Consider the following 21302-nt stretch of genomic DNA (forward strand, 5'->3'; position numbering starts at 1 on the left):
ATTGGAATAAAGGATACCGTTTTAAAAATGACATTTTGGAGAAGACCGAAGAACTCTATGACATCACAGAAACTAACTCAGAAACCACTGCCATCAACTTGATATGAGTCAAGGAACAAGTGACTTGAAGAGGTGGTGATGGAGGGAAGGATGGGAATGTGAAGTACTTCAAATGGAAACTGATGAAATCTGGGCAACGACAGTATAGGAGTAACTAAAAAGAAATGATAATGTGAATTCAAAGTTAATATTCTTTTTTTTTCTTTCATTAAGTTCTGGGATACATGTGCAGAACATGCAGGTTTGTTACACAGGTATACATGTGCCATGGTGGTTTGGCTGCACCCATCAAACCCATCTTCTAGGTTTTAAGCCCCACATGCATTAGGTATTTGTGTTAATACTCTCCCTCCCATTGCCCCCCACCCCCTGACAGACCCCAGTGTGTGATGTTCCCCTCCCTGTGTCCACGTGTTCTCACTGTTCAACTCCCACTTATGAGTGAGAACATGTGGTATTTTATTTTCTATTCCTGTGTTAGTTTGCTGAGAATGATGGTTTCCAGCTTTATCCATGTCCCTGCAAGGGACAAGAACTCATTCTTTTTTTATGGCTGCATAGTATTCCATGGTGTATATGTGCCACATTTTCTTTATCCACTCTATCATTGATGGGCATTTGGGTTGGTTTCAAGTCTTTACTATTGTGAACAGTGCTGCAATTAACATACATGTGCATGTGTCTTTATAGTAGAATGATTTATAATCCTTTGGGTATATACCCAGTAATAGGATTGCTGAGTCAAATGGTATTTCTGATTCTAGATATCAAGGTTAATATTCTATTGATCAAAAGGTGACAGCATAATTGAGTCAGAGAATTGAGAAGTAGCACATTTGAGGAGGATGCTAATACATTTTAGACCCAGTGAGTGTGACATGATAGCAAGAAATACAACTGTCTTAGCAAAAAGGAAAAGGATGATGTTTCATCTGTTTGCTTTGCTTCTGTTTCTTTTTTTTTCTTTGCCTTATACATTCACTCAAACTCTTACTGAATGTCAATGTACAGGTCACTGTTCTAGGTGCTAAGAAAATGGAACAAAACTAGTACAGAATCTCAAAGTCTGAATCAAAGAGACAGCTAGCCTTAATACTGTAGGAAAGTGGTATGATGTGCAAGGAGTAGAAAGGCATGGCTTGGTCAGAGATGTTCCACAAAAGAGATGTAGCTGACCTGAGTCCTGTTTATGAGACATAGAAATGATGCAATTTGTATAAAGTTCAGAGTGGGAAAGAGCATAGTTTCTCAGGAGAACTATAAGGTGGCTGAAATGGTACCCTGGACCACCTCAGTCAGACTTGAATGTACCAGGCTACTTCTCTATTAAGTATGTCTGCTCTATGTCTAAGAGAAGGCTGACGGGCCTGTCAAATCTTTTTACGTTATTCCCAAGAAGTCACTTCTTTTCCCCAAATGCTAATAATTACAAAAATAATAATAATGACTAACATTTATCATGACATGAACTTATTACCTGACTTCTAAGCACTCTGTATACGTCAACCCATTAAATAATCTGAACAACTCTATGAGGCTGATCCCATTATGATACAGATGAGAAAATTGTAAAGAAAGCCAAATAACTTGACCAACGTCATGCGGCAGAGAAGTTGGGAGGTCAGGGTTCAAACCAAGACAAGTCTGATGCCAAAGAATGATTGAAATCATGGTCTGATTCAAATGCAGGCCAAAGAATGATCTCCTAATGACTCTCTCTTGCCTCACATATGTGAGCAGATATTCCTCAGTAAGAGTCATTTAGTAATTACATTATAGACCACAGTTCTCTGAAAATATCCAACAAAATGAGTCAAGTTTTATGTAGAAGAATCAATAAAGCTTTTCCATCCTTCTCTTGGACTATTGTTCCCCTATGAAGGCAGATTCTAAACACCTGTCACTTATTAGGAAAAAAGAACATTGATCTATGATAAAAAATAAAATAATTCTGACCTTGGCAGATTATATAAAGGGGCCATCCGGAAGCAGGCTACAACAGCCCTTTTCCTCTGCTTAGAGAGTAGTTTATGCCATACAGCCTTTTTAGATCTCTGAGGATGTTCCACCTGAGGTAGAATGATACAAATACATATTTACACCCCAAACTACCTTCAAAAATAAATAACTATTTATACCCCAAACTATCTTCAAAAATATAGTATTAAACAGTTGCCCCTCTTAAGTAACCTATATTTGGAATTCCAATTCCAAAAGTACCTTAAGATTATCATGGAGAAGTCCATATCCTAAAAGTTACCCAGAGATAAAGTTTAGATAATTGCAAATGCTATATAATTCCCTTAGTAAGAATATCACATTTTCCCAATACTGTGTACTTTCAAGCTATGTCATCTCTAAAATCAAAGAAATAGAAAATCATTCCAGGTAAAATCATTTTATCTCCTTCTCAAAATTTTCTTTGGTTCTTTATGATTCTAATACATATTTTCTGCCTACAGAAAATATTACCTCATTTTTAGTTATGTATCCATTGTAACTGTAATTTTATTAAGAGCTAAAGTAATAAACACAAGTAGAGACAGTTAATAAAAATTCTACTAGTCTTTAATATAACAGGATAAAGAGAAGAAGACAATGCTTTGTGAACACAGTATTAGGAGTGAGTAAATTTGGTAAAAATGTTAAAATATGTAAATATTTTGTTAGATAGGGACAAATATAAATTCAAAAGTTGCAATAAATGATGCAAGCAAGTTATTTATATAACTAATAGTGTTTGGAACTCCAAGAGAAGAAAGAGATTAATTGTATTAGAAAGAAAAAATCCCAACATATAAACCTAAATTAATTAGTAATCTCTAGGCCATTGAGCACAGTACTTCCCAGACAGTAATGTCTCCGACCCACACGTTTAGACTTCTGAAAGAAATAAAAATGTTATGTTAGCTAAAAAAGTAAAACTACATTTATTATTCTTTGCAGTAAAGAGTCAAAAATGATCGCAATAATGTCTGAAGTAAACATTTAAAATGTTTGGGCTGCAGTGGTTTAGAAATTTTAACAAAGCAACATGTTGAATGGAAAAGCACTTATTTCCGTGATGCTCTTCCCCCTCTAGGATCAATAAATACGTTTTGACAATTATCCACTTCAATTATCTTCTTGATGCTTGTGTCAAGTGAAATAAACCAATGTTATGCCTTAACATCAAAGTAAAAGCAATCAAGGGCAATAGTTTTCAATGAGACCCAACGTATTTCAATTTAAATTTCCATTTTGAGATCCCAGTCTGTAGATGATGACTTTTTACAGGAATTACAGCATTATGGGTGACAGTCACCAAACATACATTAAGTTCCTAAGGCATTTACGATACAGTAAACATCACAACAGAAAGGGTTCCTGCCACCAGGAAGCTTATCATTTGGCAGGCATTTTATTACCTGCCTATTCAAGTATTTCAGGAAATACCTGAAACGGTGTGCTTTCCTCTAAATCAATTATAATAGTTATCTGTAAGATATGTGATCCAAAGGCGAACACCAAGATGTATCTTGTAACTCTGTCTGAATGTCTTGATGTGCTGATGTGTTAGCTTGGCTAGAATTTGATTATTAGAAAATTCAGTGGAGAAAACCTACTCTCATAAGAAAGATGACCAGATATACAACACAAAATACACATCTAAAACAGGCCGCTGATACTTGAGATAAATTAAATCAGCAAGTGTTTCCTGTCCACCTACTGTTTTTACACTGAGTTTTGCAAGTTAAATTATTCTTTACACACTCCTCTGTGACTCAGTTACATGTTATCATTAGCACGGGGATATTAAAGGCATAAATTAAACACACGGATATCTCCCACTGCTTTTTATTTTTGATAATCGACAATTTCTTTTTACTCAAAACCCTCCTCTCATGATAAACCAATCTTGCCATATTCTTAACAGTTTGATAAACTCTGATCCTCCCATCTTTTTCTAGATAATTCCTACCGTAAGATTTATACAGGGATTACCTAGTTCATATCTACATTAAGTTTGAGTTGCTTCTGTGCTTTCTTCAGCACATTTTATATCCTAACACCTCTGTATCATCGCATATTTATCTGCTTAAGTGTCTGTTTCCTCTCTTACAGCACTCAGTCCTCCAGATCTGCTGGGGATAAGGGTGCCCTAGGACAGGGCACTCCATAAACATCCAAGGCATAAATGGATACTTAGAAAAGTGAATCTCATTTGAGAAATGCCATCATTCATCATGATTGGATATATTTATGAATATATGCGAATATAATAAAATAGAATCAGATTTCAATAAGCTTCATTTAACGTATCTAGAATTTATTCAAGCAAATCTACATATATGTATAAACACTAGGAAGAATTAAAAACTGATGGTAGAGTAATGCGGTCCTCTCGTAGCCATTTAATTAACCTTTAATAATCTTAAATATATATATATAATTCTGAAGATATAACTCCATGACTTTATATAAATCACTTAAAATTTCATTACAAGTCTTGTCATCTGCTGATTGATGATAATTTGTATTTAATATTTCATGAAAATATTATGTAAGTTATTCTGGGGAAAGTATTAGCCCCAAGGCATCAGATACTGTAAATATATGTTAATAGCCATAAGGTCTAAGGGTATCCTAGTGACTTTAATCTCATCAAGTGTAGTGATAAATTGCATGGCAATAGAGAAATTATTAACGTTTGGGGCAGGGTATCTGAGTAAGCAAGAAGGAAATTAAAGGATACTACATTTTATGACATCTTTCCATTATTAAACTGTCCAGGGCAGGGGTGAGGGTTCAGATAATATAAAATAGGAATACAAGCAAAATGTTTATTATTGCTATGATAATACATCCAAATATGGCTAAAGGCAATACAAAATCTCTCTCTCTCTCTCTCTCTCACACACACACACACACACACACATATTTAGGTGGCAAAGTTCCTGAGATGGCATACAACCTCTTATTATTATTTTATATTTGGTATAAAATAACCAAGTCATCAACAGTATGATCTGTCATAAGCGCCCTGTGACAGATCAGATGGTCAGATTACAATGAGCTTCTTCACTGTGTGATTATTTTGCTGAATAGACTTGATGAGAAATAGATAATATATCGCTGTGTTGCAGATATTTTACCTGAGCCAGGCGATCCCTTCTATAAAAATATGACCCTCTGATTGACAGTTTCAAGTATTCTTGTTTTACACATTCTTGTGCAAAAGTAATGAATAAGAATATCAAACTCAGCTTTGTAAAGTAGGACACAACTGAAAAAATTTATAAAAACACTTTTCTTACATGATTTTAATATCTATCAATGCATTGTTCTTCTCTAAGTGTAATTTGTTCCTGATTTCAGAGAAAATTAGCTCAAAAATACACCTAATAAAAGGCAAGGTTAAACAAGTGACAAAAAAGAAAATATTTCAAATATTAAACCAGTAAAAGATAATATCTCAAACATGTTTTTATGAGCAATAATAAAAAATGAAGTACGCATAAAGTATTTGAAATCAGATGTAACTCCTGAATTTTTTGGTTAGAATAATTTAAATATATAATCCTAATACTTTTAGAAATATTTGAAAAAAGACAATAAAACAAAGGCCAGGATCTCCCGAAATATATAATCTATATATTGCTACAAGAATCATAAGCTTAGAAATTATCTTCATGAAATACTAAGCACACCTGACTCTTATTCTTTAGAACGAATATGCTGAACATATATGTTTCTTGGGTCATAGTTAACAAATCAACACACATTCTCTTTTTAAAATATTTGTATGTGGCTAAGGCAAATACGACTGAACTGACACAAAGCCTGACCTGTTCAAGATGAAAAAGCACATTTGCTATATCCAATACTCTTTCTACCGTCTTCTCTGGATCTGAGGTATCGTCAGTCCTGTTTGGTAAGTCTTTGTAAAGAGCCATTTGCCATCTAATAGCAGGATCCTCCAACTGCAGGAAAAAGGAAAAGGTTACAATGGGAAGATGGGAATCTAAAAGACAAGGTTACAATCTCAAGATGGGAAGAGTCCACCCACCATTATTTATTGGGCTTTACCGTGTTTACTAGTTAAAACATGACACGCAGCAGCAGTTATGTAGGATGAACAGGTCTGGAGATCTAATGTACAGCATGGTGATTACAGTTAATAACATTGCAATTCATACTGGAAATCTGCTGAGAGTAGATTCCAGGAGCTCTTAGCACATACACACAAAAGGTAACTCTGCGGGGAGATAGATATGCTAATTTGTCTGACTACACCAATCATGTCACTATGTTTATGTATATTGAAACATCCTGTTGGACACCGTAACTATGTACAATTATTAAAAATCAAAACTACTAAGAGAGAAAGATAAAGTCCTGGTCATCATGAAATTTATTATCTATTAGAGAAGATAGACATTAAACAAATATTTATAATTGTGATAAGGGCTACTAAAATGAAATATAAAGTACCATTAGATTTATCCTACTCTTTGGTGGTTGGGGAGATTTCCCTTAACACAAGACGTTGTAACTGGGGCTTAAGGATGAGCGGGAAATTGGAGAACAAAATGGGTAAGGCTACCCTCGCTCTTTCTCCTCCCCATTCACAGTCTAATTGTAGAAAGATTTCTATGTTTACTTTTATCGGCAAGGATATAGGATAGCATTTACCTATAAATATTTGGACTCTACAACAGAGCTTAATTTCGCTGAGACGAAGATATTAAATTATATAAATCAATAGAGGTTGTTAAAATCATACTCATCATAAAGGAGTCTACACATTTCACTTTTCAATACCATCAAATTTCCTTGGTGAAAAATGTATATGAAATCTTCATGTTTTTTAGAAACATTATTATAAGTCATAGAAATTGACAAAGGCAAGCAACTTAACACGGATAGCACATATCAGTTCCAGGAAATAATATACAATAAGTATGTTATTAAAAATTGACAAAGCAGCCAGGCACGGTGGCTCACACCTGTAATCCCAGCACTTTGGGAGGCCAAGGCAGGTGGATTACTTGAGGTCAGGAGTTTGAGACCAGCCTGGCCAACATGGTGAAACCTCTTCTCGATTAAAAATACAAAAGTTAGCTGGGCATGGTGTTGCACGCCTGTAATCATAGCTACTCGGGAGGCTGAGGCAGGAGAATCACTTGAACCCAAGAAGGCAGAGGTTGCAGTGAACCAAGATTGTGCCACTGCCCTCCAGCCTGGGTGACAAAGTGAGACTCCATCTCAAAAAACAAAAAACAAACAAAAAATGGACAAAGCAATCCCCTTGTCTTTTCTTCCACTTTAGAATCTCCATTAGAAATGGGAGACTGAATGTTTTGAAGCAGAAATAGAAAACATCTAAAACTTCACAACTCCCAGACTCAGAGTGCATAGTTCAAAATGTCAAAAATAACTTTCATCTACAGGCAAACACAGACAGATAGAGCTTTGTATATAAATAACTTGTAAAGACTACTTATCCTTTGATAAAATAAAATGTTTTCATCCGTATACTTTTTAAGTCTGAGGACTATGTTTGATACTTATAGGTTTTAATCTGTACTCTTAGTTCTATTTAACATATAAACATAATTAATAAAGTAGATTCTTTATTCTAACATAAAATTACTCCTCTGGCCTCAGGATGAATAGCCCTATAATTTCAAGACAATGTATTCAAGAAGTTAGGAACAAAAAAATTCATTTTTTGAAAATCTGTGTATCTCAATATGCCTGCCTAACTCCTGGTGTAAGAGAGTGTAGAATAAAACGACAAGATGAATATTTATTCATTACCTCTTTATTTTCAGGTCTCATTCATTTGGAGGTGAAATATTGACTATCAATGTTTCCTTTTTTGCTCTCTTCCTTCTTCCCCTCTCCCTAACATGTCATCTAAACTGTCCAAAGTATTCTTACAAGTGACCTTTAGAATATAATGGACAAACCTTTTTCTGCTTATAATCATAAACACCCTTATTTGACCATTTCTTGAGATTGGCCCAGACTCCTCTTAAGAGGTACTTAAGAGGAACTCAGTAATTGTTGAACTAGATAATGGTGCTCCAAGTGTGGTACAGGGTCACCTGGGGATCCCCAGCACCCTTTCATGGGGTACCTGATCTTCTCAAATACCCATGTACATAAAAACATTTAATGTCTCTCCCTAAAGGGGAAAAATGTTTGTAGTGTAAACTCTTCTTCTGAAGTTCCAATAGAGGCTTTATAAGCTTTTTAAACACTGTTCAAATTATTCTGGCTATCTGAAAAGAGATCATACTCTAATAGTAACTAATCTCACTCTAAAAGAATTGTTAGTAAACAACTGAGTACACATCAAATTTCACATGAAATTTGCTCTAAATAAATACTTGTGCATTGTGAATATGGTAAAGGCATGTCTCACCTTTATATTATTCTTTAAAATGCTAATTTAAAAAGAATATGATTTGGCTCTTTGAAAAGAGATATTTTAATACCCAGAAAGGCATATATTATATTGTTGTTGCTACTTTTTGACATTCGCATATTTTCATAATTTAAAAAAACCCTGAGAAGGGACACCAGAATAGAAGACAACAGGCTGAGTCAAAATACCAGCTTGACTTTTAAAACTGCATCACAGGTTTTATAAACAAATGAATAATTTATTCACTGGCATACAAAAATTTCCAAATAATAGTAAACGGTCACTGGATTGCCAAAACTACTTGTAACAATTCTTTCACCCACCATTAAAAAGTAGGTGTTATATAGATTTCCATCCATGTTTTTATTCTAAATGTACACTCTTCTCCTTAGATAAACTCATTTATGCCTATTGCTGCAAATCTCGATATAGCCTTTTGATATAGTTTGGATCTGTGTCCCTGCCCAAATCTTATGTTGAAATGCAATCCTCAGTATTGGAGATGGGGCCTGGTGGGCGCTGAGTGGATTATGGGGCAAATTTTTCATGAGTGGTTTAGCAGCATCCCCTTGGTGCTGTCCTTGAGACCGTGAGATCTGGTTAAGTGTGTGTCACCTCCCTCCTCACTGCTCTTGTTCCTGCTCCTGCCAGGTGAGATGCCTGCCTCTCTTTCACCATCTGCCAAGATTGTAAGCTTCCTGGAGCCTCCCCAAACGCAGATGCCCATGTTACACTTTCTGTACAGCCTGCAGAACGTGACTCAATTAAACCTCTTCTCTTCATAAATTACCCAGTCCCATATTTCTATATAGCAATGCAAGAATGGCCTGATTCACCTATAGACTACTGACTCTTTATATATATATATATTTAATTACTGATCACTCCATGTAAATTTTTTGTTTTTTGAGACAGGGTTTCCCTTTGTTGCCTAGGCTGGAGTGCAGTGGCATGATCTTGGCTCACTGCAACCTTCGCCTCCCAGGCTCAAGCTCTCCTCCCACCTCAGCCTCTCAAGTAGCTGGGACTACAGGTGTGTGTAACCACCCAGCTAATTTTTGTATTTTTTGTAGAGATGGGGTTTCGCCATGTTGTCCAGGCTGATTTTAAACACTCGGGCTCAAGTGATCCACCTGCCTCGGCCTCCCAAAGTGTTGGGATTACAAGTGTGAGACTCTGCGCCTAGCCAACATTTTCTTATAGACACCTGTCTCTATGTCCAAAAGACCCTAAAACCCATCTATCAAAAGAATACATCCAATCTGTATTTCAATTGGTGATATATATTTTTTTCCAAAATTTGACCATCTCTGATAATTTTCTTTAAAAATATATCATTTAGTATCTTTAGAATTTTTAATACAAAAGGCTTTGCAAGTAGGATAATGACTAATTAAAATACGTCCATTACCTTAATGTTTAAAGTAACATTATTTGTCGTACTATTTTAAAGAGAGATTAACTAATGTATAGATAGTAAATGTGGCTTAAGCATAAAACTTGGCTTACCTTGCCTTGTAAATGAATATTGCTGCGGATTATATCTCGTACTTCATCCTCAGTATCTTTCTGTCAAGAAATATATGTTACCTAAAAGGAGTCTTATATTGCATCAACTGTCACAAGTCAATAGAAACAATTCAAACCTTTTTTGAAATAGTATATGTCTAAGAAACATCTTTATAAAATTACATGCCACAAATTTGGGGCATTCTCATTCAACTAATTTCTTTAGACTGCTGTAGCCAGAAGCAAGGTAATGACCTGCTTTACCTCCACAGTAAGGACGTTAAAATTCAATGGAATCAAGTTTCCAATTCATAACAAGAAGGGGGCATAGCATGCTTTCTTGGACTGAAATAGAAGTGTATCTCGAGTATTCTTCCAAATCTCCACAAAGTCAGTTTAGCCCTTAATAACATCCTCCATGACCTAGTAATAGCGAGGGAAATGCAACTGAGAATCAAACTCTAGAGAACTGCTAACAGAGCTGCGTGATGCCGCCCACTCCCACAGCTTCCCTCAATTCACTCATTTTAGAATATCAAATCCTGCATGTACAGTGACGAGCTCCAGTGATTCAATGTGGAATGGAGAATACGTCCTCCAATTTACATAAATATAAAATAGAAATTCCAGTGTGCAAAATACTGCATCCTCATTTGCATAGCTATTAGAGGACATCGTAAAATCTTGAGAACTTAAATCTTGCAGAGGAAAACAGCAGCTGATTTAAAAGTCAACACCTTATCTACCCACAGTTGGCACAATATATTATGCCTCTAACACTGAAAAATCACCCTTCATAAATCTGAATATACTTCTCATCACAAACTTTCTATAGAAGTTTATATGAAATCCATTTTTTTTCACTAGCGGAGATTGGTTTGTGTCTTTTCTGTTTGGTTCTTGAATGTGCCCCGGAGGTGATGAACATAACTTAGAAATAAAAACAGCCTCAAAAAAAAAAAAAGCAGTCTTTATGTTTGAGTCTTGGGACCTGTCTAGAAAACCTGCTTAATAAAACATGTCATGCAAATGACATATTGACACAGGGCAGTGAGACAAAGGAATCAAACACTGGGAGTCCGGAGGTCAGACGATCATTACTGCTGGGGTGAAAAGGAGACTTACCAGGCTAAATCGATTTTTGGCCAGAGCAATGAGCTCCTGGTCCCCTGGGGCACAGATGTTCAACCCAATGGGCAGTAAGCGCTTCAGAGCTGCTACAATCAGAGAGGTCTGCATGGAATACCGATCTCCTTTGCGCTTCATTTTCTTCCTTTCCTGATCAGAAACAGCTGCCTATGGAACAAGAGAAGTGCTGGGATCTGAACCTGCTTCTCTCACATGTAGAACCACTACGACTCTTCTCTAACTTGTCACTTCGTCTTCCTTATTTTCTGCTGCTCCCTAGTTTTGAAAATCTTCCTATCTTGAGAATAATTTTTCTCTTCCCATCTTAGCACCTTTTGCTAATTTTAAGTCCTACCCTCAGATTCCTATTATAATTCACTGGTATGCATTCCCATGTAATTTTTAGAAGAAAAATGAAAATTGTAATTTTAGGGAAGCAGATAAATATATAAAAATTCTATAGTAATTTTAGATATTGTGTGCTTTCTAATTTTCAATGCTTAAAAAAGAAATATAAGAATAAAGGGCTTATTTTTCCTTTGACAAATGCTTGCTTTGAAATATGTATACATGTATATCGTGTGTGTGTGTGTGTGTGTGTGTGATCTAATATATCTAGAACAATTACAAAATTTCCTTTTATACAGTCTGCAAACTTGTCTTCTTAGAGCCTCAGTTCCTGTCTAATAGAAATAGAAGTAATATACTCATCGGAATTTCATAAATACTCAGGACTATCTGGATAACCAGTTTACAATTGAATACTGCCATGTTACTCAAGGGCTCTCTCAGGATGTTTTTGAGGCTTATGCTAGCAACACAGGGTCACCTTAAATGACAGAGTCTAATTTTCACTGGGTAATGAGTATTCTATCAAGAGGGCATGTTCTAATGTCAAAATGAAAATAATTGTGCCACATCCACTTATTTGTGCATGTCGAATATTTGGTAGCAGGAATTCAAACTTGCAACATAGTTCCATGATAATGAAATGATAATGAAAAATGTTTTAATATTTACAAATATAAATACATTGTAATAGTCTTGGGCTACTGATAAAAAAAAACAAAATAGAATTTAATATACAAGTGATCTGTTTTACTCAACAGAAGGTAAAATATATCATAGCATGAGGTTGAAAGATATTTTTAGGATAGCATGAGTAGTGAAACGAGTCACCATACAGCAATGGTAGCTTATGTATTACGTTATAACATTTATTATGTAATAATTATACTATATATTGATATGTTACGTTAAACCTATAATTTTCTGAACCACAGCAGTAAGAATCACACTTCTGTTCCAAAAAGATGTGCTTATTGTATGAATCCCATTTTTATATGTACCAACTTGTAAGAGATTATTCTGAGTAAGTTCATTAGGAAAAACATGATGAATAATTTGTACTGTTAAGTTGTTAATTCATTAAAAAATGGATCAGTCATTTAAAATGGGCTCTTTGTTCAAACGACAACATAACTAAAATGATAAAAATAATTACCCAAATGAAGAACCACTACCCGAAAAATTAAGCAAATTGATACAAATTATACAAACATACTTCTGTCCAATACTGGTAGTTTAGTTTCAGCAAAGCAACATCCCCAATGTAGCCTAAATTGTATTGGTTTGGAGTTTTCCTAGTCTAAATTTGTTGGTGTTAAGAGTTTTCATTGATTTTAACCTGGAAAGTTCTTTTGGTTTTATGGTCGTAGAGGCAGAAGGAGCTTATATCTGGTTTAATATTTATAAATATTTGTGAGCTTATAATAAAAATAATCAACACTAAACGCATCTACAAATTACTCAATTTTGAGTAATACTAGGTAAATGAATTCCTACTTATACACAAACAATAATTTTGCTTTCCACCCCAGAAGAAATCTAGAACTGGAAAGAGTAGTAAATATTTGAACATTTATGGGTGATATCACTGTTAATATGAGGAAATTAAATCTATAAGCAATAAAATATACTCCTGTACACATATATTGGGTATTTTTTGTTCATTTGTTTAGTGCCTATTTCCTTGCCAAACTATGTAGCTCCTTTGGGGCAGCTGCCAAACCTGTTTTGTCCTTTCTCTGTATTCAGAGCCAAGCACTGTGCCTTGCTCATAGGAGCTGCTCGATAATTTAAACAGAGCCGCCAAAGCGAATGAACTTGCACACTTTTTCATTTTCAATCTGAGCATTTGGATCAGTTATGAAGATGTAATAACATGGCCCATATGTGGGCATATTTAAGAAGGGAAGTGGGATAACCTGAGTCCTTTCTTAAATCAATCACCTGAGTGCTTTTTCTTTTTCTTTTTTCTTTTCTTTTTTTTTTGAGACGGAGTCTCACTCTGTTACTAGGCTGGAGTGCAGTGGTGCGATCTTGGCTCACTGCAGTGCCACCTCCTGGGTTCAAGCAATTCTCTGCCTCGGCCTCCCGAGTAGCTGGGATTACAGGTGCCCACCACCATGCCTGGCTAAATATTTTTGTATTTTTAGCAGAGATGGGGTTTCACTATCTTGGTCAGGCTGGTCTTGAACTCCTGACCTCATGATCCACCTACCTCGGCCTCCCAAAATGCTAGGATAACAGGTGTGAGCCACCATGCCCGGCCACCTGAGCCCTTTCTTAAATCAATCAAGCAATCAATCAGTCAGTCAACCTCTGCTTCTGCCTCCAATCTCTCTCACACACCCACAAACATACAAATATGACTGTAACGATTTCACATAAAATAGTCTTAAATTTAATACTGGACCAGGAAAATAAGAAAGACATCAAACAGACTCTTCTTCAAAGATACTATTAGACTTGAGCAAAAGCAGTGCTATGGCTGCATAAAATGGGATAGTAGCAGACTCTACCACCCTCTCTCCTCATGACCCATCTAGAAAAGACTAATTTTTCAATACCTATTCAAATCCTCGCTTACCTCTGACATCTTTGACTATCCTATCAATTTCTTTCTCTAATATGTTTACTAAGTACTTATTAACTATATGATTGTTAGATAACCAGTTGCATTTTAACTTTATCAATTTGTTACTACAATTCATATCTGTTAAAATTTGTTGCATGCCTACAATCTGCGAGGCACAATACACACAGTATTCTGATGTTTACAAGCCTCCATCAAGGTAAGCAACATGACAAGCATTTTGCTGCTACCAACAGTGAGGTTTCAGATGAGTGAAGGGATTATGAAGTGGCAGAGTCAGCACTCCAGGCTGATCTGCCTCTGAAAGCCAAGCTCTTTCCTTTACCACATTATGAACGGGAAGCACAGTTTTAATCGGTTTCTTTTTTTTTTTTTTTTTTTTTTTAGTAGAGACGGGGTTTCACCGTGTTAGGCAGGATGGTCTTGATCTCCTGACCTCGTGATCCGCCCGTCTCGGCCTCCCAAAGTGCTGGTTTCACAGGACCTTTCTGTGAGAACTTACAAAAAATGTTCTAATATTCCTACAATGAAATAGCCTACCAAAAAAAAAAAAAAAAAAACCCACAAAAAGCTACCTTTTTGTATTTTAGATATAGTAATTATAAAAATGAGCCTAGCTTTAAATGTCCAAGGCCTGTGATTACATTTCAACAGGAAATGAAATCTTAAGAAAAAAATAGAGTACAATTGTGTAATGCAACAGACAAAACCCACCTTTTCTCACACCTACAAATAAACACAGAGAACCTGTAATAAATGCTATCTATCTATCTATCTATCTATCTATCTATCTATCTATCTATCTATCTATTGTTTTTTGTTTGTTTGTTTGTTTTGAGACAGAGTTTCCCTCTTGTTGCCCAGGCTAGAGTGCAATGGCACAATATCGGCTTACTGCAACCTCCACCTCCTGGGTTCAAGCGATTCTCCTGTTCTCGACCTCCTGAGTGGCTGGGATTACAGGTGCCCGCCACTACACCAGGCTAATTTTTCATATTTCTAGTAGACATGGGGTTTCACCACATTGGCCACGCTGGTCTCAAACTCCTGACCTCAGGTGATCTGACTGCCTCGGCCTCCCAAAGTGCTGGGATTACAGGCGTGAGCCACCGTGCCTGGCCTGGTCTATGTTTTCTAAAATAAGTTACACAAACCCCAAGTTTCATAAGACAAGTTAGGAAAATTTCAAACATGTTATTACAAATTTCAGCAATGCTAGCCATATAATGTGGTGCCACTGTGGATTTCGTACCACTGCAACAGTGAGTCAGTAAACGCAAAGTAAAATAAGATACATTTTTTAAAAGCCCAATGACCACATTTATAAATTCTTTAAAATCAAAATTTATTTCGTCCATATTAATTAGGTAGCTACTAGGCACCAAGCACTGCATTGAGCTTTAGAGTTACCAAGTGAATGACATATGTTTCCTGCCCTTGAGGAAGAGATATTTAAGTCACAGATGGGCTGCAGAACAAGGGGCCACGTGCTCTGCTAGGAGAAATCAAGGGCTAAGAGGGCACATGGGAAAGCAGAAAGAGAAAGGCTTCGCTGTAGGGAAAGCAGTCATATGCTATTCTGTGGGTGCAAAAGTAATCACAGTGTTTGCCATTGAAAGTAATAGCAAACACTGGGTTTACTTTTGCATCATAATACATATAGCTCTGTCATATGCAAACTGACATACTGAGTAAAAGTAAACTAAGGTCCACTTTTCACAGTGATCACCATCATTACACATATCCCTGAGGGTTTCCATGCCATACATAGGTGGTCACTTTCTTTCCTTATGGCCAATTTTCTAGGCACTGGCCTCTCTCTGCCTTGTGAGCTATGTACATTTTGCTCTACGTCAAAATGAGGTCCTCTCTCCCAGATCACCATATTCTAGACTGGCCTGCTGGCTTCAATCTATTTTCTATTTAGAAAATAGTTTTGGAACCGGCACTGCATACAAACAGTGATTACCCCTTGCTTGAGTGACTGGCTGAAGACTGATAGGAATCACTTGTCCTCTGGTTCCTGTTTCTACTTGCATTTGGTCTAAATCTGTTCGAAAGGAGTTCCTTTTTCCTTGAGAACTCTGCAGGGCGGCTCTCTCTGCTGCTTTGACGCCTCAGGCAGATGGTTTGAGATCTTGTTACAAGAATCCCTGAAGCACTGGGCATCCCTCCCTTCTCAGTATTACGGGGGAAACAATTCTGCATCCACTCCGCCTCACAGGTAACACCTATGGCAATCCTCCTGTTAACCACTCTCGACACTAGGCTTGGGTCCTTCATGCCATCCAGGTTCAGCAGAGCCCCCCAATAATGCTGAAAAACTGCAGTTCCTGTGCTTCTATGGCAGACATAATTACTCTCAGATCTATCCACATACTGAAACACGTGGACATCATGATTTCTTGAGCAAAACAATATAAAACATGAATGTGTTGACTCTATTGTTTGAACTAGAAACATTATTTCAAGCAAAAAAAAAGTGTATTATACCTACATGATATAAAATTACAAGTAATTTTTTTAAACTTTTAAAAATAAAGAAGCTAAGTATAATCAGTAATTTCTAAAAATTTCAACTTTATTACTATTATTTTCTTTCTTTCTTTCTTTTTTATAAAGATGGTCTCACTCTGTGGCCCCAGTTGGAATACAATGATGTGATCATAGCTCATTGCAGCCTTGAACTCCTGGGCTCAAGCAATCATCACACCTCAGCCTCCTTAAGTGGCTAGAACTACAGGTGTATGCCACCACACCTGGCTAATTTTTTAACATATTTTGTACAGATAGGGTCTTACTACATTGCCCAGGCTGGTCTCGAACTCTTGGCCTCAAGCAGTCCTCCCACCTCAACCTCCCAAAGCCCTAAGAATTACTATCATTTTCTATATGTTTTGTCTCAGAGTACTATAAGTCATATGTTAAAAAAAAAAAAAAACTCAATTTTTTAGTTTGAGAAAATTTGTGGGTCAGAAATGTTAAAATTAAGAGGCTCTTATCCATTACTTCCCTTTTTTCTTCTTGCAAATAAGACTAAACTGTGTTACTATTAGCCAATGTTTATGGATGTCTCACTCTACGTTCTACAATGTGCAGTGCTTTGAGAGCATCTTTGAGAATCACTGGACTCGACTGACGGCAAAGAAGGAAAAGGATGTCTGTACAGGAATACACAGACTTCTCCTGGCATTAGCTTCTAGTTCATGTGCCATCGGGTCAAACACATGGCATTCAAAACTCTAAACAAAACTAGGCCTATCAAGCAATGCCATTCTACTTCCCTGGTGGCAGATCACAGAGCAGGCTTGAGGATCGGGTGACTTCTGGAGGTCAATGGAGTGGGTGTCCCCAAGCTACTCTGTTGCCAGAATGTATTGAGTAAGTAGAGGCTAATTTCCTCTGCCTGAGTACCACTCATTTTTGGATCTTTGGCCATTTGGCTGCCAAATGTTACCACATGTAATATATTTATTTCTTATTTAGCAGGAATTAAATATACAAAGCCCTTTAAAAATGCTGTAAATGGAAGCTCCTCCCCTCCCCAATACGATAGAGAAAACAAAAATCTGGAAAGATACTTCCTACTTCATGTGTGAGAACCTGGAATTCGTCCATGTGGCTTTTAAATAATGCAGTGAATTTATTTTGAGGTCTGTTTATTTGGTACACATTAGCACACACATATTCACACTTGATGGGTACATAGTGTTGACGTGTTAAACACGCATTATGCTGACTGATAATTTTGTGAGTGGGGTGTGGTGTGTGTGTGTGTGTGTGTGTGTGTGTGCGTGTGTGAAGCATGTCTTTATTCTGTTGCTCTGACATCTTGGAGAATTGCTAATCCTGGGGAGACAGCAGCTCCTCCCATGGTTAGGCAATTCCTAGAGAAAGAAATGGGTTCCTTGGTCTGGGAAGCTTGCTTTTTGTATACAAATCAACTAATCCAGAGTCCACACTGACCCCCACCTCCCCCATGGGGCTCTTATACTTTCGGCTACTATCCACCTGCCCTTATCACTCTGGGACTAGGTACCAGGCAACCAAGAACAGCCTCTTTGATGTGGAGCCCCTGAAAATTATTCAAATTAGCCAATCAGAAACCCATTTGCCATGCCTTGTCCATTCCTTCCAGTGCAGACCATGAGGCAAGCTCTCACCCACGTCTTCTCCTTGCTTTCTCTGCCTCCTGACCAACCCTGACCCCTCCCCAGGGGCCCTGCTTGGCATGGCATGCCTCCTGTTTCCAGGGATCTGTCAATAGAAATGCCTTCCTCCATAACAGTCATTTCCCATCTGCATGTCTTAACCACGCCTGATTCAGACAAATTCCGGTAACCTTAAAACAGCTTGCGTGTTTTAACCAATTCATAACATTACCAATCTATCAGATTCCAGTTACAAATCTTCGAAAATCTAAAAAAAAAAAAAGGTCAATTCATGAAAGTCACATTCGGATATTTTCTAGAAGAGTGAAACAGTTTATAGTCATACCTTGGACATCTTGGACTTGGTATCAGTAATAAGGAAAGACATATTGTTGATTTCATTCTGTACAACGAAGTTCTGCTCTTCTCTTTTGAAATTCTGAGAAGTTGCAAAGGAAATTTCAGTTAAGACCACTTAAAGAAGTCTTTGTAATTAGAGGTTACACAGAACCTACAAGCTTTTACAGAGATAAGTATTAATTTGATATATAAGAAACATCAAAAAAGGATACAAGTATTTCTTGAGTATCTAATGAGGGTACCTGGCTAGGAGCAACAGTTCTGTGAACTAGATATGAATATGCACATTGCAAAGATGGGAAAACTAAGGTTCAGAAAATGTAATAGCAAGATAATACGTTTACCAAGGAGTAGCATGAATATTCAAACCCCTGATTAGCTGGTGAAAGGCATATACTGATTCCTGAGATTAATTAACATAGACTTTCCAAGGACGCATAGAACTATGATGTAACTTTCTATTCTGTCAGATTGTTTACCTGTTTTTAAAATACCATATCATTATTTATTCCCTTTTAATTTGGGAACATAAAAAGACTGGCAAGATCAATTTATCTTTAAATATTTGGGGAAAAACATAACACATTAGCCAATTTATGTTTATATTAATATATGCCCATGAGATTCAAAAGTACATATTCAGATATTTTTCCTTATTCTTGAAAGTATGATTAGACGTTCATCTGAAAACTTACTGATTATGATAAATACCCTTGTTCCAAACTTTCCTCTTGGACCTAAATCTAAAGACACTTCTTCGGCATTTTAATGACTGAGGAAGCTGAAGATTTTCAGTTCTTCAAATAAAAATACACAGTTTTTTTGTTTTTGTTTTCGTTTTTGTGAGACAGAGTCTCGCTCTGTCGCCCAGGCTGGAGTGCAGTGGCCGGATCTCAGCTCACTGCAAGCTCCGCCTCCTGGGTTCCCGCCATTCTCCTGCCTCAGCCTCCCAAGTAGCTGGGACTACAGGTGCCGCCACCTCGCCCGGCTAGTTTTTGTATTTTTAGTAGAGACGGGGTTTCACCGTGTTAGCCAGGATGGTCTCGATTTCCTGACCTCGTGATCCGCCTGCCTCAGCCTCCCAAAGTGCTGGGATTACAGGCGTGAGCCACCGCGAACCGTAAAAACATACAGTTTTTAATAATTTTTTCCTGGGCTCCCGCTATTTTCCCATTAGGCATTCTAGGTGAAGTAACTCAACAGGAAAAACAAGAGGCAAAAAGCAAAACTTCATCGTTGTTCTTTGGCAGCTCAAAATGGACTGATTTCTTCTGAAATGTATTTATTTATTCATTCATTCATGTATGTATTTAGGGACAGGGTCTGGCTCCGTCACCCAGCCTGGGATGCAGCTTGCAATGATATGGCACTGTAGCCTCAAACTCCTGAAGTCAAGCAATGTTCCCACCTGTCACTGGGCATGCTCTATCTATCTATCTATCTATCTATCTATCTATCTATCTATCTATCATCTATCTGTCTGTCTGTCTATCTATCTACATATCTAATCTATCTTTTTAGAGTGGATTTTGAATTTTCCTTCAGAATACCTTGGCTGATCTATTGCATCCCTCAAACATGAGTTACATAGGATAAATAAATTTGTATCTTTGTGAAGATATAAAGATACAAAGTTTCCTATTAAGTTTGACAGACTCCTCAGATGTAGGCAATAAATAATATTTATTATCCCAAATATTAAATGTGAATAATTTAAAAATATTATGTGTCCAAAGTAATTTGATTTGAACACATAATATTTTACAGTCTGATGAACTGGTAAGATATCTCAGATGATAAAACTGAGGTTGAAATTTTTATTTTTATTTTCTGTCTCCCATTTACAGAGTGACATAGAATTATAATTGATATAAAAATTCTAAACTTTTAAAATAATTCAGGATAATCATCAGTGCTGAATTACCTATATTCTGCTAGTTACTGAAAATAAATGATAGAACACTACACAATTCTTATGATAGAATACTATACAATTCTTATGATTAAAATCTTTTCGATTTAAAAATGTATAGTTCCACTTGCACTATACAAAATAGTGAAAATTCACCAAATGTGTACTTTAGAAATTCTATAAACAGGATTGTCAGTAGAAAAAGCTTTATTTTAAAAGCCAACAGATTCTAAAATGTGAGCCAAACTAAATTCCTATAGATGTAAAGTGTGTGAAGATAAAACAAATTTATGGAAGCGGTACCTTTACAAGTAATATGAGTGTGTGTTATTGTTGGAAATCACTAGTCTATTGAAGCACATCTCAAACTGAGTACTGCATATTAAGAGAACAAAATGCCAAGAGACAGGGAAAGCTAGATAGTAAAAATAGTACATCTTTATGTAACGTCAATATTAGTCTAAAATTTAGAGGCAAATTTAACATATGTTTATGGAGTGCAATTAAAAATTCCTGTGATTTTTTTAAGAAGATAAATTGCAAAACTCAAAAGAGGGTTTACATGCCCTCAGACTCCTCAGGGGAACCTATTCTCTCTCCTCAACTGTTACAGGAAACCTAGGAGGCAAGTAGGCAGGTGCCTACCAAACAGTAGGCGTGATCTGTCAATATTTTCACACTCACATGGGATTTCGACCAGTAGATAAACACTTCTGCCACCATGCGGAAGAGCTCCTCTGCTTCTGGGTTAGGCTCCTTTAGCCACTTTGCCCTGGATCACATAATAAATAAAGCGGTTTCACAGCTACTCCTTAAAGTTAATTTAAA

At 36.6% G+C, this 21302-nt stretch overlaps 1 protein-coding gene across 8 annotated transcripts in view; it reads right to left on the reverse strand.

The window, feature by feature from the left end:
- RYR2 (ryanodine receptor 2) overlaps positions 1 to 21302 on the reverse strand; it is an 805689-nt gene that overhangs the window by 102541 nt on the left and 681846 nt on the right. For 5 of the 8 annotated variants that reach the window (XM_033200167.1, XM_033200166.1, XM_033200162.1 and 2 more), the window contains exons 70-75: positions 21159 to 21246; positions 18549 to 18641; positions 11111 to 11281; positions 9986 to 10045; positions 5889 to 6023; positions 2017 to 2129 (exon numbers count right to left, since the gene is read on the reverse strand). In XM_033200167.1, coding sequence (XP_033056058.1) covers positions 2017 to 2129; positions 5889 to 6023; positions 9986 to 10045; positions 11111 to 11281; positions 18549 to 18641; positions 21159 to 21246 — 660 coding nt within the window. Of the gene's footprint in view, positions 1 to 2016; positions 2130 to 2907; positions 2944 to 5888; positions 6024 to 9985; positions 10046 to 11110; positions 11282 to 18548; positions 18642 to 21158; positions 21247 to 21302 lie in introns of all 8 variants that reach the window. The other 3 variants (XM_033200164.1, XM_033200163.1, XM_033200160.1) reach the window with 1 other exon arrangement.

The sequence above is a fragment of the Trachypithecus francoisi genome, unplaced genomic scaffold (assembly GCF_009764315.1).
Source record: "Trachypithecus francoisi isolate TF-2019V2 unplaced genomic scaffold, Tfra_2.0 Lachesis_group5, whole genome shotgun sequence".
Taxonomy (NCBI): Eukaryota; Metazoa; Chordata; class Mammalia; order Primates; family Cercopithecidae; genus Trachypithecus; species Trachypithecus francoisi.